The sequence below is a fragment of the Thunnus albacares genome, chromosome 1 (genome assembly GCF_914725855.1).
Source record: "Thunnus albacares chromosome 1, fThuAlb1.1, whole genome shotgun sequence".
Lineage (NCBI taxonomy): Eukaryota > Metazoa > Chordata > Actinopteri > Scombriformes > Scombridae > Thunnus > Thunnus albacares.
Window position 1 is genome coordinate 17097913 of NC_058106.1, and position 19284 is coordinate 17117196.

General features: G+C 41.5%; 2 protein-coding genes across 3 annotated transcripts; both read left to right on the plus strand.

Annotated features, from left to right (window-relative positions):
* Positions 1-238: 238 nt before the first annotated feature.
* On the plus strand, positions 239-9342 carry abcb10 (ATP-binding cassette, sub-family B (MDR/TAP), member 10). Of its 2 annotated transcripts, XM_044346582.1 has the most exons (15): positions 239-926; positions 1773-1979; positions 2087-2289; positions 3284-3418; positions 3827-3973; positions 4808-4943; positions 5091-5186; positions 5635-5844; positions 5973-6052; positions 6256-6436; positions 6944-6987; positions 7181-7215; positions 7414-7472; positions 7597-7829; positions 7943-9342. In XM_044346582.1, the coding sequence occupies exons 1-14, from the start codon at positions 470-472 to the stop codon at positions 7788-7790; spliced, it is 2184 nt and encodes a 727-aa protein (XP_044202517.1). In that variant the 5' UTR covers positions 239-469; the 3' UTR covers positions 7791-7829; positions 7943-9342. The 2 variants fall into 2 exon arrangements, with proteins under 2 accessions (XP_044202517.1, XP_044202508.1); XM_044346573.1 differs by having other exon boundaries at positions 7597-9342.
* Positions 9343-14837: 5495 nt separating this feature from the next.
* acta1b (actin alpha 1, skeletal muscle b) lies at positions 14838-19076 on the plus strand. The gene is made up of 7 exons (XM_044346595.1): positions 14838-14913; positions 15871-16007; positions 16611-16935; positions 17339-17500; positions 17913-18104; positions 18217-18398; positions 18586-19076. The coding sequence occupies exons 2-7, from the start codon at positions 15879-15881 to the stop codon at positions 18727-18729; spliced, it is 1134 nt and encodes a 377-aa protein (XP_044202530.1). The 5' UTR covers positions 14838-14913; positions 15871-15878; the 3' UTR covers positions 18730-19076.
* The last annotated feature ends 208 nt before the right edge of the window (positions 19077-19284 follow it).

Sequence of the window (19284 nt, forward strand, 5' to 3'; positions counted from 1 at the left end):
GAGCGGTCGTGTGTACGTTATGCGAATCAGGGTCACCTTTCCTCTTTTAACCTCTTTCTTTGGGGGCGTGTTTGGTTTACTTCTGAGAGTGATTTGGGGGTAAGTCGGTCTTCGGCAGCTTTGTGACTCCACTCCAGCCGCCTGCCAGCCTGATACTGAGCGACAGATGACAGTGACAGGCAGGGTGTTGTTAGCTGCTCGGTGATAAGAGATAAACTGGGTGAAGGCGGCTGTCACGCGCAGATAAAACGGACAATAACGGTCAAAACTCGACAATGTAGTGACAACAAGCTCAACAGCGGCTCTGCTATGTTTACGGTGCGTTTACCCAAACAGCTGGGGGACTAAAATGTTTCTCCGAGTGGACTTTCTTGAGAAGAAACACTTCGACACCTGAAAATTACTGAACCGGATCACTCGGGCAAATCGTTTTTTTCATTTTTGTCAACTTTAGTTAGTATCTCAGACAATGAGGCTTTTAATTCGCATGTCACGGTGCACACACGGAGGGGATTTATCCAAACTCAAGCCTCCACAGTCCGGAGTGTTATGGCTGGAGTACCGCCGGACCCTCTCTGCTGCCCTCCGGAGGAAGAGACAGCCGACCGGAGCCAGGTGCTCAGCTCCTCCGACACCCGCCTTCCGCCTCTCCTCACCGGGGCCCTTCATGTCGGTCCTGCCCTGCTACAGCCCTCTCAGAGGTCTCTCTTTACTCTGCTGCTCACACACCTCCAACCCAGCAGACAGAGCACGGACAGTCTCACACACATCTGTTGCCTTTGCAAGCTCCTCTGCAGCCTCCTCACCCACTCCATCCGGATCAGTGAAGACCCAGCCAGACAGAGACCGCACACCGACCACCGTCCCCCTGGAAGATGTTAAGAGGATTTTGCGGCTTGCTCACCCTGAGAGATTGAGACTGGCAGGTAAACCTGTGTACCAAGATATCGAGTCCCCCCTTTCTACTTACCTGTCCCCTTACATCACCACACTCAAATAAAAAACTCAAAATGTTAAAAGCTTTCACATTACTGGTAAAACACTTACTTTCACCTCACCATTTCAATTTTTTCCCATTAAAAGAAAAAATGGAGAGTATCTGCACACTAAGTAGTAAAGTTTACTTTTTTTTAGACCAATAAACATTTTGGGAACTTTAATTCAGTATGAGGATACTCTGCATTTTTTCCTTCCATGTCTCTGTTATCTATCTTACACCTCGCCTAAATATAGGAGAGGATATACACATGACTACCTTTCTGCAGCATCATTTCCCATTACCTCACAGAGGTATGATTTTGATTTAGTAGCTAAATCTTATTTCTGCTTGTTACAGTAGGGGTTGTTTCCTGTTTTTTGAGCAAGTTTTGTTCACGCTTTTCTTTCAAAGTCAGACAAAGTATAAAATGAAAATATTAATTTAAGAGAAATGTAGACTGGAGGATGTAGTCTTGACATTTCTCAGGCCTCCCCTCAGCTCCCTCACCTTTCTATCTGGCAGGTGGATGTTTGTTTTTTTTTTCTTCTAAAAAAGCAAGAGGTAAAAGCTGCCCTGCTTCTGTCAGCTGTTTCTGATGTTCCTTTGGAGAGCCCTGTTAATGTACTTAATACAAAAGTAATTGGAGTTTGCTGGTACACATTTTCCTTATTTGAAGTAAAGACTTCCTTTTATAAATGCCAGTGCTGGTGCGTTTTTCCCACAGTCATTTTATCCTTGTTTTGATCGATATCTTTCTCTGTTTTTGTCTTATCTGTTCCTTCCTCCACCCCAGCTGCTCTAGGCTTCCTAACTGTCTCCAGTGCAGTAACCATGTCAGCTCCATTTTTCCTGGGTAGAGTAATTGACACCATTTACACCACTGGAGCAGACACAGAGACCATGACAGCCTCCCTCACATCGCTGTGTATCATGCTGACAGGAGTGTTCCTGTGCGGCGGGGCAGCCAACGCTGCCAGAGTCTACCTCATGCAAGCCTCAGGTGAGACCAGGAGGGAGATTAACTCTACAGGAGCACATTAAGACACACAGTCACCAAAAAAAGCAACAAAAGACATTCGACTAATGCCTCTTGTCGTCTCCCTTCAGGCCAACAGATTGTTCGTAATCTCCGTACCTCCGTCTTCTCCTCCATCCTCAGACAGGAAGTGGCATTTTTTGACAAGAACAGGACCGGTGAGCTTATCAACCGGCTCTCTGCTGATACAGCTGTGGTGGGCCGCTCAGTCACAGACAACCTGTCAGACGGTCTGAGAGCTGTCGCCCAGGCAGCTGCTGGCGTCAGCATGATGGTGAGTATGTCGGCTGTGATTTGTCAGGGCAGGATTGAGAGAGAAATCAACAAGAATCCTGTGTGATGGATTTATAACTTGAAATGAAAGTTAGAATATCAAACTACTGATGAAAATGGAATATTTTGAACTTCAAGATAATTATTATGAATTAAGGATGCACTAAATGTTCTATTAGCCTGTGAAATCATTATGTCTTCAAGAATGTGTCGACTATTTTGATGATAGCCAAAATAAACTGATATCAGTCTTACTTTTATGGATAAGGAGGCATGCAAAATGTGGTCTTAACCTAAAATGTCACATGCTTGCAGTCATAAATGTCCCAATTGTTTATACAAATGATGTACTGGTCACTTACGGCAGTCAGTTGATAACAGAGTAAAATGTGTGTGTAGTGTTGTGCAATAAGGAGTAAGGATAGGATGTAATAAGGAAGTAGTTGTTATTTTCTTGACAACTTTTGTTTGTGTCTTTCCCTATTGTGTTGTCAGTATGTGAGCTGAGGGTTTCCCTGAACTTAACACTTTGTAGACTGGACTGTAGGACTGTTGAGAAACAGGTTTACAAAAACACTTATCAATACAAGGAAATGAATAGATTCAGTAGAAAAAACGACACACCCTAACCACACTCTGTGGTTAATTTGAGGCACTAAGCATTGCGTGTGTGTGTTTGTTGTTGACCAACAGGTCTGGTAACTGATGGTAACTTTGTCTTCCTCTACAAAACAGGAATTTTTCTAGTTCCATATTTGGCGCCTGCATGCTCACCACAGACTTTTCATTTTCCTTACAAGGAAGTTAAATGGTTTCCTGGTGTAATGAAGGTTCAAGGAAATGAATGGAAATAATTCCTGTAATTTCTTGTTAAAGCCATTTGGTGTAAATTACAGTTTTTTTCTGTCTTCCTCCTCTGTTCCCCAGCTTTTTTTTCTCCCATTTCTTTTTTTCCATTAACTCTTCTACTTTTTCTTCTCTCTCTCCTCCTCTAGTTCTACGTCTCCCCGACTCTAGCAAGCTTTGTGTTGCTAATTGTGCCTCCTGTGGCCGTTCTTGCTGTGGTCTACGGCAGATACCTTCGCTCCATCTCCAAACGCACTCAGGATGCTCTCGCACAAGCCACACAGGTACAGTGCACAGAAACACGCGGGAGTAAAGAGCTGAGAAGTGAGGGGGTGGGTTGTATAGGAAATATGGGCAGGACTTTGAACACTATGGTGATAATTTTTTTGTTTTATGATCAGATTTGTGTTGGTAGTTGCTCAACAGCAGGGATTAATAAGTTGATGTTTGAGGATGTGGTAAAAACAAGGAAGCTGTGACAAAATAGCATTGCAAAGTAGTTGTGTCCATAAACTAATTTTATTAATAATGTTGCCTTTAGATGATTTAGCTTTATGCTGAAAACAGCAGTTCATATTAGTGGCATCTCTTGTTTATCTGATTAAACTGCTGCACTGGCTCCAGTATCTTAATCACACTGCAAATAGAAACAATGTTCTATGTCGGTAGTCAATGTGTGTATGTGTGTACAGTTGGCAGAGGAGCGCATCAGCAACCTGCGGACAGTGAGGGCTTTTGGTAAAGAGCTGTCAGAGGTCAACTCGTACACACAGAAAGCAGATCAGGTCCTCAGCCTGGCCAGGAAGGAGGCTGTACTACGAGCTGGCTTCTTTGGAGTGGTAAGTGTGTGTGTGTGTGTGTCCTGTCACTGATGCAAACCAAATCCACTGTTAGCAAATGACCAGTTGCACAAACGCTTCTTCTTTTGCCACGTCTGTATATGACGGATGTTTCACCATTAAAAAGTGTTATCCAATCTCCTCGGAAATCAAACTTGTGCACTTAGTCTGACATCTGTGTGCCTTTTTCATATGTGAATTTGTTGCTAAGATAAGATAACATCGGGCTTTAATTAATTATATCAATCATTGTGAACAAACTATTAAAAACATTTCAGTAAAATGCAGTACAGTTCATCAGCACTGGAAACTGCAGCCTCCAAAATGACCATAAAATTTAATCAACATCTATCCAACACAGTGTCAGCAAAAACCATAAGCTGGAAGATAAGATAATCAGTCATTGTAGGGATATTAAATTGGATTCAATTTAGCTAACTGTATCTAATAAACTGGCAAATCAGTATGTAGTTCTCATCTGATTATTGTTGAAAATATTTTTTTCTCTTTCTGCTGTCAAAATTGCACTGCTGGTGTCAGTGTGTGTAATCTGTGTGTTTCTTTATTTCACACATATTGTTTGTCAATGTTTCAGGTGAATAATATTCCAATTTGTCTCTTTTCATGCTCGGTGAATTTTATTTTGTAACACACACTGATATCAAATGATACTGGTGGCAAGACGTGTCCAGTTACCCTGTCCAGCTGGTGCCCATATGGGCTGTTTAATCAGTTTAATCAATCAGTCACAGAGTAGCAATAACGCCAGATGTTATGATAAACAAATAAGTGTGTGTGTGTGTGTGTGTGTGTGTGTGTGTGTGTGTGTTTCAGACTGGTCTCAGTGGTAACATCATGATCCTGTCGGTGCTCTACAAAGGAGGCCTGCTGATGGCCAGCCAGCACATGACTGTGGGAGAGCTCTCATCTTTCCTCATGTACACCTTCTGGGTGGGAATCAGTATTGCAGGTAACACACACACACACACACAATCACACACACGTAGATTTATGCACACTTTATTATTTATATGAACTTCCTTATCTATACTGTTAATGCCTGAGTTGTGTGTACTGGTCATGTGGTGGCTAATATCTTCTTCTGTGTGATGTGCAGGTCTGAGTTCATTCTACTCGGAGTTGATGAAGGGTTTTGGAGCAGGAGCCCGACTGTGGGAGCTGATGGACAGAAAGCCTGAGTTTCCACTAAATGGTCAGTATTCACACACACACACACACACACAGAGGCACTCGTGCATGCTCAGTTCTGTCCCATAAACCCATTATTAACATCTGCGTTTAGAAAACAATAATATTTTGAATATTAATATTTCATAATTGTATAAAGTGTATGGTGGGGCATTTCACATCTATAGTTTTAATGTTTATAACTAGATGTACAGTATATTCACTGTCAGTATTGTCTTATTATTGCAAAACATGGAGGTAAGTCAAAAGTATCAAACATGTTTTGTTTAAATTTGTGCCTATATTTGTCTATGCATATAATAACCATTATGTACAGTTCACATTTCATTTTTGCCTCATTTACCTCTCTATTCTATCTCTATTTACTTAATTTCTCCTCATATTTTATTACTGTATTAAATCAATCAAGAGTTTGTCAAGTTAATCTAAAAAACCATTCTATTCCTCCAAAGAGGGCCTAGTTCTTCCTCTAGACCAGCTGAAGGGCCGGTTGGAGTTCTGCGATGTCTCCTTTGCCTACCCGACCCGTAAGGAGGCTCCAATCTTCCAGAATCTCAGTCTGCTGGTCCCGGCTGGCACCATCATGGCTATTGTGGGACCCAGTGGGTCTGGAAAATCAACTCTGGTGTCACTGCTGCTCAGGCTGTATGACTCAGATGCTGGTGAGAGCAGACTTGTCTCCTTTTGTCTCCTCCCTCACCCCATTTACATCAACCAAAATCTGTTATTAAAAAGTACGAGACCATGTCAAGTGGTGGTTTTATCTCTGTGAATAATCTCTCTTCTGCAGGTGTCATCACTATAGATGGCCATGACATCAGGGATCTAAATCCCTATTGGCTCAGAAGGCACATCGGGACTGTCAGCCAGGTAAGAAAAGCGTTTACAAGCATTTCCTACAGTTTTATTGTTATAGTATTTATGGGATTCAGTATTAAGAAGAAAGTTTTGAATTTACATTCGGACAGTTTGTATTTCAGTTTATGCAATTTCAAAGTGTAATATGTTGAGAACCATAAGATTATGTCAGTCCTTCTCACATGGTCCCTCTCCTCCTCCCACTTCTCTCCCAGGAGCCGGTGCTGTTTTCTTGCTCTATTAGAGACAACATAGCGTACGGTGCAGTGGACCAAGACACTGTGACCATAGAGGACATCTACAGAGCGGCCAGAGTGGCCAACGCCTATGATTTCATCCAGGCTTTTCCTAAGGGCTTCGACACTGTGGTGGGAGAGAAAGGAGTGCTGTTGTCAGGTGAGGGAAAGAAACACATGAAGGAACCCTGCACCTCCAACAGTCGGCTTTCCTTGAGTTTTAGTAGGGTTGACGATACAGATATTTTTCATAATACAGATTTTCATCTGGTAATCACTCTCACATGGTTGTAATTATATATCGTGTTGGGAAGGATTCTTGTTTAGTCCTTTTAAAGTTACCATATCAAAATCATTCATTCATGTTAATTTTATTACTTTAAAACAAATTTAGTTTCACATTTTTGAAAGATGACACCACCTATTGTTTAAAAATCTTTTTATAACTATGACTTCAAAAGATTTTCTCAGTAGTAATCCTCTTTTACACTTTTTCATAAAGTGTGTTTATTCTTTTTGTGTGTGTCACTTAGTAGAATAATTTTTAATTATCTTTAAAACCTTTCTATTAACTACCTGGTTCCGTATATTACAGTAGACACATTTTTAGATATTCAGACATAGTGTTTTTGTGCATACATGGTTAACCTGTGTGTGTGTTTCTCAGGGGGTCAGAAGCAGAGGATAGCCATAGCCAGAGCTCTGCTCAGGGTAAGTACAGCATCATTTGTTTTACTTCTGATCAACATTCAGAGAAAGCACAACCTGTCATCCACAGGCAACATTTGTCATTCATTAACTTGGATCCAAAACTGGATGTTCCTGTCATTTATCATTGTCTGTCACCATTAGCGTCTTATCATTCTGTTTACTTAAACACACTATTTGTGCTCTGTGTCCTCAGAATCCTAAGATCCTGCTTTTAGACGAGGCTACAAGGTGAGAGACACAAAGACACGATTGTTTATAAAGAACTGTCATAAAATCGGTTAATATAAAAATACTTTTACTATCTGTATCCATGTAAATGAGTCTGAAAATTATGATGATGCATTCAGAAACTGTTTTCCATTGTGTTTGTTAGAGATGCATTTTTGAGTATTTTGTGAATGAAAATCCTAAAAAACCTTTCTTCAGCGCGTTGGATGCAGAGAATGAGTTTCTGGTCCAGGAGGCTTTGGAGCGTCTGATGGAAGGTAATTCTCTTTTCTTTCTCTCCCTTTCACATTACACTCACTCAAATATAATAGAGCTAAAATTAAATACCGCTTTTTCTTCCCTCCTTTTTATTGTTTCCTGCCCTTCTCATCCAATCATCAGGGAGGACAGTCATGATCATCGCTCACCGTCTTTCCACCATCCAGAACGCGAACGCTGTCGCCGTGCTGGACCAGCACCGTATAGCTGAGTGTGGCCAGCACACAGAGCTGCTAGGCAACCGACAAGGACTGTTCAGGAAACTGATGGAGAAACAGGCTTTTCTGCAGGAGGAACAGAAACGAGCCCTGCGCTGAGAGGAGACAAGTGGATGAAAACGAGAGAGTGAATAAGAGGTGAGATTAATTGTGAGCTTTTCACCAGAAGGGGTTGAAATGTCCCCCGTGCTGAGAGACAGCAGGGGTGAGGATGAAGGAACAAAAGTTTTTTTTTTTTCCTGGAATTACAGATGGATAAAAGCAGAAGCACTGGAGAGAGAGGAGATGGGATTTTCTTAAACGCTGCAAGTGTCCTTTCACTACTGACACGACTGAGTAGAATAACATAAAGAGCTATTTTGAGAGGACAAACAGAAATCCACAGTGAAGACCTAAGAACTGAAACATGCATTAGCTAGTTACTAGAGATGCTTTGTTTTGGAAAATATTTAACTCTACACTGAGGGAGGAAGACAGAATAAGAGGCTGAAAGTAAAACGGACGCTCGTCACACTGGAAGCACATGGCCGACCTGTGACCTGTGAGTCGCTGCCACGGTTTTGTGGAAAATCCCAAATCATGTAAATGTGTAAATGTAACAGTATGAGTCTGGTGCAAATGACAAATCTCTCTTTCATTCTCCACTAACTAAACCAAAAACAGTCTGATGTGGCACGTAAAGCACTGCTAAGTATGTATTTGTGTATGTATTTCTACTTCTGTCTATGTATAAGTGATTTTGTTTTTACTTGAAGCTCACACACAGAGCCTTTTACAGTCATTTAAGGTTTAAACAGGACAATTGAAGCAACTAAACATGGTGTTTATACCATGAGCTGAACACTATTCTGACTGCTGAGGTGCTACACACGTAAAAAAAAATCATTCTTTTTTACAAAGGTCTTGGTCTTAGTGAATCATATTTATGTTGGGATTGGTTTGCTAATACATTTAGACTCATTTAGTCTCTCTTCAGTTTTTCTTGCCTGGAACTACAAGTTTACCATCTCATACTCTGGTGAAAATGTGAACAGTCACTTAGGAAAGTTGATTGAGGCTCCGTATACAGCTTCTTTCCTGGAAGAGGAGGTGGAGAAGGAGGAGGGTACGGAAGAGATGTCATCAAAGTTTGTCAAATGTGCAGCCTGTCTGCATGTCATGTTCACCCCTCTTGTCCAAAATCAAAAGTTCCTTCATAGTTTTCTCTTCTCTCCATAAAATTAACCAGCATAAATCTGAATGTAATCTTAGTCAACTGTGTACTACATAGTTTTTAACACTGAGTCTGACAGTCTGTGACATAACTGCACCTCCATGCTGGTGTTTACAGGATGTGTACCTAGCCAGCATTCAGTTTCACATAAACAGCTCTGAAGCCTCGTACTTGTTAGCCACAGTGCTGTTAAACCAGATAAACATTATAACTGGCTTCAAGAGCTCGACTAAGAAGTCAAGATTCTACTCGGTAAATATTTAGTTTGTAAATGCCCACTTCATCACTCAGGAGGAGTGTAGACAGGAGGACTTTTTTCCTTGTTTAGTCAATCATGTAAATGCCCTTAGTCTGAATTTCCCACAGCTCCTAAATATTGGGTTGTTTCTGGCACTGCAGCTAGGAAATTTAGCCACATGTTGATGCTGAGTTTTTTTTCTAATAACCAAAAAAAATAAAAGAATTTAAGTACAATTTTTTTTGGTTTTTGAGGCTGACATTTGTAGAAAGTAGCTCAGTTTTTAGTTGCTGCATTTAAAAGATCATTTTAAGGACTTTCTGGCTTTTTTGATGCACTTTTGCATGAATTCAACAGGCTAATGAAGAACAAAAAGAGGAAAATGTAACTGCAGTTGTGTGAAGTTTGTCGTGGTCTAGTCATTTATCTTTAACCTTTGCAGATGTCTGATTAGAATCTCTAAGCAACAACAAGTAATTATGTACAGCATGTTACACACAAGGGCACTTAGAAATGACAACATATTATTTGAATCTGTCACAATAGTTTGTTTCTGACACACAGATTTCTAAACCAGAGGTTAGATGGCATGTTGAAGGTACATCAGTTAACTCTAATAATTGCAGTAATATAACATCATATAATCAACAATCTCTTTCACATAACATTTATTTTCTTCAACATGTGACTAATTTATTTTTGACAAGGATTATAAACTTGAATCATCATGAATGTCAGTTTTCATCAACTATTTGAAGGCAGTGATACATAGAAAACTCCAAAAACAGAAACGGATCAGTGTTGATGGTATTTGAACAATGGATGGTGTCAGAATTAATGAATACAACAATAATCAGTAATTGGCCAATGCAATAGTCTCATAATGTTGTCTGTGTACAATAGTCATCATTTCTGGTGATATATATTTATTTGTTACAGTTTATAGACTGTATGTCAGCAGAATTCAACCTCTGTGCTTTTTATCAGTTAATACATTACTTACAAGATGATTTATTATGGAGAGTTTTTCTGTATTTCTTGTTATTTCACCTAAAAGGCAACTAGTTTTTACTTGAATCACAACAGATTTTTATGTCCTTACTACATGTTGCATTTCAAATTTTACTTAAAATGAGCAACATGATGAACAAGGACGCGTCCAAACATTTTGTGTTTTGGTAAAATGACCAAAGTCCATAAAAATGTTTCTATAAAGATGAAATGTGCCCCCTCACCTCATGTCGCCTCTCACTCCGGACTAAAGTTAATGCTGAAGGTGTGTGAAAGCTCGTCAGATGATGATGAATCTGTGCCAGACTGTTGGGGACTTATTTTGTTTAAAAAGTGTATGTCATGAGTCCTAAATAATATATAAAACCTAAATGATGTATGATAGATTTTTAACCATTGTGTGTTTAAATTATGGTACTTCTATGTAAAAGAATAAAGTGAAATATTAATAGGTTTTATTTGTCTGAAGATGGTTTTGATGGTTCAGATGCAATTAAACATTCATTTTTCTAATCTAGATCACATTTATAATTCACACTTTTACATTTGCTGTAACGCAGTTTTTCCTTCTTAACTTTCTCATAAGTAACCCTGTGTGTCCCTGCAGCGACTCAAGGCTGTCAGTAGGTGGTGCTGTTGCTTCATACTCTGAGCAGCCGCTGCAGGTTGGTGGGATCAATGTACATTCAGTCCATCCCACTAAAATAAAACCTCATGGTAATGATGTGAGTAATGTGTACTCAGCTGTTGGGAGGTTGTGTTGAATGTTGACAGTGTGGTGAGCTGCTCGTGCCAGAAGCTAAACTGGCAGCATCAGAGGACTCCGCTCACTGTCCCCTCTGCTGGCACACAGACAAATGAAAATGATATTGATTTATCCTCTCTTGGGGGTGCTTGTGTCACAGGTTTAAGACTATCGAGCTTGATCAAGTTTAAATCTACCAGTTCAGATATTTGAAAGAATATTCAGCTTTATATTTGGTGTGAGACAAAAATTAAGTCAGACAAAAGCACAAGAGGCGAGGCCGTGCTGTAAAATACAGCTCAGTTAGAACAATTGGAAATATTTTATGAATAATACGGTTTCTGTGGAGTATTTGGTCTCTGTTTGTGATCATTAAGCTAGCAGCTGGCTCATGGAGCTGATCAAGTGGTGCTCGGCCCTGCGTGGGTTTCCAATTCCAACTCCATGTGCTACAGCTCCCCTCACTCGTCTGTATCCACCCGGTGCTATTTGAGGAACTACTGGAGATGAGGCTCTGACCTTTTTCACTACAATATTACAGGACATTTTGGTTTATTACTTGAAAACATTAAACAAAAAAGTGTTTGTTTGCTCATTAAATGGGGACCTAAGATGTGCAATTAGTAGCTTGGCCCAAAATGCATTAAGTTCAACCTGCATTTTGGTTCAGTTCAATCATGGCTGGAAACCATGCAGAGGAGCTCAGAAAGCTTCTAGCAACATTAAACAGAAAAATAAATGAAACAACAACCCACCACTACACGGGAAAAGATGCACATCAGCAGGTTTCATCTATGATTTGTATGTAAAACATACTTGCTCATCAGGGTTCACGCTCCCACCTTTGAGTGTGACAACACTCTCAAAAGAAAGACCTTCCACTACAAATCAAAAGAAAATATCATTTTTCTTTAGCATATGGACAAGTCTAACCAAGAGAGTGTCACATATTTCCGTCCTCTGTGTGATGCTTGTCTTCATTAGAAAGTGGTGCAGACTCAGTCAGGAACTTCTTCTGATCTGTGCTGAAACATCAGAGATCCATTAAATAAGAGCTGAGTACAGAATTTGTGCTACTTGTTGCACACTTTTACCTGCTCATTTACAATATCCTCAGTCATTCTTCACTGCAACAACTAAGATAGAAAACATATTAAAATCTGCAACAAGGCGTCCTGTCTGTTCGCTCTTTAAAAAACCAGTCTACTGCACACTGACGCACTTAAAAAGGTAGGACTGGTTCCATCGAGGCTTGTGCTATTCTTACACTATTCCTGACACTCTCTCACCCACTGTGCTCTCAGGAGAGTTCTGGCTAAAAGAAATTTAACTGAAAAGGCATCAAGGTAAACAGCCGTCTGTGCCTTACAACAACGTACAAAAAAAAAAAAAAAATTAAAAATCCACCTCTCTCTGTGAATTTACTGGCTAAAATGATCACGTGTGACTCATCTTCACTGCAACAATTATCCTATAAAACATTAGAAGATTCTCTCCTCGTCCAAAGTCTCTGCCTTTCCCTCAGCTGCTTCTGACAAGCATATTTTTCCTGCCACCTGCTACACACGCCCTTTCACCTCCCTCTCTCTCTCCTCCCCCTTCCCCTCCTCCTCCTCCTCCCGACTCTCCTCCCCCTCGGCCCCTCTGACCTCCCCTCACCTCCTCCTCCCCTCCCTCCCCTCTCTCTCTCTCTCTCTCCCCCCAACAACTGCCAGCCCATTTACATTTTAGGCGTTTCACAGGCCCTCTGATCCAAAATGGCCCACAACAAGTGCATAAAAGTAGCTCAACCTTGCTCTGCTGCCCCCTCACCCCTTTGCCCCCTCCCACAACACACCTCTTCATGCACACCCTGCACGAAGCCCTCCCCCGTTTTCACTCATGCTCCTTCTAGGTCTTTGAAGATTTTCCTCCCTCCCTCTTCTTACCTCATTTTTCTTGGAATATTAATGAACAATGTGGGACTGAAATTGTATCTCAACACAGTGCATAAAGAATATTTTCTGTAAATGTCTAGATTCAACCAATGCAGCTGAACATTTCTGTTTGAGTAGCTGATCCGATTATGAGCCCTAACATCACTTTTCTCTCCCAGTTGTCCCTTTCTATTAATTGGTGTTTACCCAGGCAGTGAGTATGTCAAACCCCCCACCACCTGCAATCCATACTGAAGATTTCTGTTGCTGCTATAATGAGAACCCAGGTCATGAAACGCTATATGTTACCATATCTCTCCACCCCCACATGAATCCAGCTTTAAGAATATAATATGAAGGCTTAACATGGTATTTGTACCAAGTTTTATTCATTATTTGTAGGACATCTAACAAGCTATTTAGGACCTAAAGGTGGTGACCAACATGTTATGATGTATATGCTTCATAATGTTCCACATGCTAATTGATTTTTTTCTTATTTTCTACTTTATGTCTTTGTAAATTTGTTGCTTTTGTCAAGGGATCCTCAGGAGTCACTCGCTGCCAGTTCTCATGGGGGGTTTGTGTCTCCTCTGTGTTCTTTTAACTTATCAAATCTTAGCCTGTTATAAATCTCTGTCTTTTTCTCTACACTTCCCTCCGTTCCTCTGCCATCAATCACATCCTTTGGGTTTATTTTAACCTCCTTTTGCGCCTCCTCTTCCACTCCTTGAGGCCTCTCATGCCACAACACATGCTATAACATACATGTATGCATGTACACACACACTATTTCTTTCTCCATTTCTCTCTCCTGCATGCACACAGGCACCAGCTCCCCTCCTCCATTGGAGTTATTATTAATCCAACTGCTCCAGTGACAGAGCAGAGTAGCCCCTGCAGATAAGGTTTCAGGTGTTGGCTGTTTCAGTGGTCTTTCCTTATTTATTCAATGAGGCTTGGGCAGATCTGTCTGCATATCAGGCCATGTGGTAGATTTTGAGTACAAAACAGTAGATTTTGAACAAAATTGTCATTGTACATATTTCAAAATGTATGCCGTGAAACTGATAAAAATGATTCCCAGTTTGCACTCGTTTAATATAGAAAAAGACATTCCCATCTACCTGGGTTTATCTTTCATATATGCACCAATAATCTTGATGATATAGATTTTTTTTTATTATAACATGTTGTACTTGAAGATGGTGAAAAATGCATTTAAAATCTATATTTGCATTTATAAGTCTATCAATCTTTAGTATACAGATTTATGATCCACAGTGAGAAGGTTTGCTGCCCTCCAGTTTATTTTATGTAACTTTATGCAACACAGGGTCACTCAGGCCACAGCATATAATTAAATCAATTATAAATAATCTGTACTTGAAACCCTAATGACTAAAATATGATGACTGGAGCTGGAAGTACATAAATTTAATGGTTTACATGCATTTTTTTCTCCTTCAGATTTTATGAAGTGATTTTGTGTCATCTTGAATTGATCATTATAATGTGATTGAACTCTTGATTGACTCTTTATGGTTGCTGCGCCTCCCTGGTTGACCTGTCAGTCAGTAGTTTAGGTCATGGCTCTCACTGTGGCCTAAATCTGTTCAGATGAGGGCAGCATTTTCCCATTTTAAGGCTGTATGAGGCCTATAGCAGCAAATCTATAACCCTGCTTGGTAGCAACTGGCGTCTCCCCTAGAAACCCCCCAGTGGCTGCGCGCTCCTTATACGGCCCTCGAGGTGGGACCGCGAGGCTCCATGGGAGGTCAAAGCGACAGTTCCATATATGGCGCGCGCTCTCTCTCCTCGTCGGGGGCGCGCAGCGTCACTCCTGATCCTCTGCTGAAGTCCGATGGATGGAGCTCCCCCCTCCCCTCTGCGAGGCGCGCAGCACCCCCCACCCACTCCTCATCCTCGGCCTGTCAGCATCCTAATATGGCAGAGGGCCGGGATGGGGGCCAGTGCTACGGTTTGTGAATGGTGGAGGTCGGGTATATAAGGTGGACGGGCAGCACAGAGGACCGTAGCTGGTTCAGCAGCAGCACTGGTTGGGTTATTCTCTCCGAGCCGCAGACTCACTCCCTAAGGTAAGACCCGCTAGGACCGGCCTCCCCTGAAGCCTCACATCCAGGTTGGGACACCAGACTAGGCCATTATCTGAACATCACTGGAGCATCTACTGGAGCAGAAGTCAGCCAGGACCGCTAAAGTCAGGCCGCCTAGGACCAAAGATTACTGGAGGCAACATGGGAAACTCCACTGGAGGAGAGGCTAGACTGTAGGAGAGACCTGCTACTAAAGGAAAAGAGAAAAATCTTTAGTTGAGATTTGACTCATGCCAGAACAGACTGGTGTCAAAGAGATTAAAGAAGACTGGAGAAGTTCTCATCTGAACTTTCTCCAAGTCTGGAAATTATTGATTGATAGACGAAGCAGGTGGAGTATCGTGACTGTTAGATTGGTATGATTCAGCACCTTTATAGGTGTAACACTGATTCCTGAAAAGATATTGATAATGTAAGATGCAATTCGCATCCAGACCGATTAAAAACCAGAATAGCTTACCTGAGAAAAAGTATAGTGCGATAGAAAGCCTGTAGATTTACCTGATTTTAGTACCAATTAGATCCTTAAACATTCGCATAGGTTTACTATGCCAAGTTAGAATAGTATAAAGAACAGATATTAATCGAGACTCACCAAATTCAGATAGCTCTCTGAAGGAAAACAGTACTTTAGTTCTGTATTGTTCATCTTTAACGTGATTTTATAGCTCTATTCAAGCTAATACGTCATGCGTAATGGCTTGATGTCAGTGCGCCTTGGATACATTTAACGCGCAAGGCACTGGCCTGATTATATTCATGCTCCAGTAAATGTTACAATAAATTTTAGTCTTAGCAATTAGGACACAGACTTGATCTTACAAGGAACAAAAAAGTGAGAAAAGGGGCAACATTTCTTTCACATACAGTATGTATCACAATGTGGATTTGATTTAATAACCTGAACTCTTTTTCTTCCCCTCCTTTCTTCCGCTCCAGACGCCAACATGTGTGACGATGATGAGACTACCGCTCTGGTGTGCGACAACGGTTCCGGCCTGGTGAAGGCTGGCTTCGCCGGAGACGATGCCCCCAGGGCCGTGTTCCCCTCCATCGTCGGCCGCCCTCGTCATCAGGTAAATAGCGGAGAACACCTCCATACAATAACAAGAGAGGCTAATTGGAAGCACTGATTGGAGCTTATGAAATTTTTAATTTTTTTTATAATAATCACACCTCAGCCAATTAATTATCCAATACAGAGAAATACAAATTGGTCTAAAAACTAGTTTTACAAAATTATATTGGATATTCTTTCAGACAGTTGTACACTATTTTGGCAGAGGTATCCTACTGGAGTGACAGAGATATTTAACTAAGATTTTTATATTTTAATGCGAGAATTGAGCTGTTTTGTGCAATTACAAACTATTAGGTGATAACAGTGTGGCATTATGTATCTTGAGCCATGTAATTTTGGCTCCTTTTACAAACAGCAATGTGGCCTTCACCTGTTGGAGACAAAATTAGCCACAGATGAATTGACTGTCACACAATTGCTCTCTGTCTATCTCTGTGACCCACGCTGTTATTTGGCACATTTATGGCACGGTCACCATGCCGTTTGCTCCACACAGTAAAGACTTTAATCTGGCCAGAAGAAAGGTCATACCTCTTTTTGGATTATTTCAAGTCCCCGTCTAACCTTTCCATGATCTCCCCCTTTCTTCCCCCTTCAGGGTGTCATGGTCGGTATGGGTCAGAAGGACTCCTACGTCGGCGACGAGGCCCAGAGCAAGAGGGGTATCCTGACTCTGAAGTACCCCATTGAGCACGGTATCATCACCAACTGGGACGACATGGAGAAGATCTGGCACCACACCTTCTACAATGAGCTGAGAGTTGCCCCCGAGGAGCACCCCACCCTGCTCACTGAGGCCCCCCTGAACCCCAAGGCCAACAGAGAGAAGATGACCCAGATCATGTTTGAGACCTTCAACGTCCCTGCCATGTATGTGGCCATCCAGGCTGTCCTGTCCCTGTACGCTTCCGGCCGTACCACCGGTAAGACTGAAAACAACAAACAGCTGCTCCTCATGACACATACAGCTTCCCTGACATACATAACACATATAGACAGACTCCTTTATCATAGAATAGAGTGAAATTAACAAAGCTAATCGATAAAATTACAATACAATCACAACACATACTGTTAACAGACATTAATGCGCCTTTTCACCAGATGTGGCAATTTTACGCACAACTTTTAGGCACAGTCTGCCTGCCTTCCTCGGAATATTTATGTCATTTTTATGACGCTTATTATACATGCACTCAGTGTGTATTTGTACATGATCTTTCAATCACCCATTTTAGCCACAATTTTACGCAAAAAACAGAAATATTTTTGGACTCCTGATTGCCAGTCGGACTTTACTAAATTCTTCTTCCTACCTCTGCTCAGGTATTGTGCTGGATGCTGGTGATGGTGTGACCCACAACGTCCCAGTCTATGAGGGTTACGCCCTGCCCCACGCCATCATGCGTCTGGACCTGGCTGGTCGCGATCTGACCGACTACCTGATGAAGATCCTGACTGAGCGTGGCTACTCCTTCGTGACCACCGGTGAGGAACTCAGAAGCAAACAATCCGCCTAGAAATAGAAGGAGAATCGAAATTTTTTATCATAACTTGACATAACTCATTTATCTTCACTTTGGGCACAACCAAAATTGACAGCACCCTAATTAACGACAGCAAAAATACCAATTAATGACAGCCCAGTGCAAACACAAAGGCTGAGTAAGAAATTTCCGCCTGTGTGCGTTTTTAAAATTATTAAATTGTATTAAAATGCACATCGAAAGCGATGTAGTTATATGTTTAAGAAAAACAAACTATTTGCAGCATGAGACATTACTGTACAACTAAGTCCGGCTGCCATTACGCACATGGTTTCTGGGGGAATTGCGGGGTTTCGGGGTTTTACTGTTTGTCACTCTGAGTCATAATAACTCATCAACTTGTCCCCCCACAGCCGAGCGTGAGATCGTGCGCGACATCAAGGAGAAGCTGTGCTATGTGGCTCTGGACTTCGAGAATGAGATGGCCACCGCTGCCTCCTCCTCCTCCCTGGAGAAGAGCTACGAGCTTCCCGACGGTCAGGTCATCACCATCGGTAACGAGAGGTTCCGTTGCCCCGAGACCCTCTTCCAGCCTTCCTTCATCGGTACGCAAGATTATCTTTTATTTCTCTCAGAGTGAAAAGCATTAAAAACAGAGCTTTGGGCCAAGCTGGAGACGCTCCCTCATCTTAACACTTGTCTCTCTCACCTGACCAGGTATGGAGTCTGCTGGTATCCATGAGACCGCCTACAACAGCATCATGAAGTGCGACATTGACATCCGTAAGGATCTGTACGCCAACAATGTGCTCTCCGGTGGTACCACCATGTACCCTGGTATTGCTGACCGTATGCAGAAGGAGATCACTGCTCTGGCCCCCAGCACCATGAAGATCAAGGTAAACAAAACTTATAAACATAAAACACAAATATGATAACTAAATATCTTACAATATATACCCAAATGTAACTTTATGCACAAATTGGTCATTATGCACATATATTTATTGAAGAAAAAAAAGATGATCAGGCACTGGAACTTTACTAATCCACTTTCTCCCCCTCCTCCTACTCCTCCTCCTCCAGATCATTGCTCCTCCCGAGAGGAAGTACTCCGTCTGGATCGGTGGCTCCATCCTGGCTTCCCTGTCCACCTTCCAGCAGATGTGGATCTCCAAGCAGGAGTACGACGAGGCCGGCCCCAGCATTGTCCACAGGAAGTGCTTCTAAATCCTCCATCTTCTACTCCAGCTTCTCCATCATTTTCACCACCAGCTATCTGGAGATCAAGCGAGGAGGAGGATCAACCTCTGCGGCACAGCAACACTCTGCTGTCAATGGACTGTCTGTCTGCGCTGTTGACATTTATATGCATTTTTTATCCTTATAAAATGTGCATATTTTATTGCTGTTTGTTGTCTGTGTTTGCACGGAGAAAGGCTGTGAAAAACCACCACTGAACCATGCATCCACCCAAAAAAACTTTAATAAAAAAAATAACAACAACATGTTGCCCAACACATGTGAATGTAAGTGTATATACATATTGATAATTTATTAAAGTCCATTATTTGGTATTTTTGACCCCGGTCTGGTTTTTCTAATAGATAATAATGGGAGAAGCTGATAAACTAAAGCGTAAATTAAAATTACAATGGTAATACTGGAATGTGAATGATACCTAACATTCAAAAGGTGCCACACAAAAAATAATAAATTACCTTTATATCCATGCAAATACAAGGTCACCTAAAATACAATATTTAGGAATCCCAGCAAGAACTG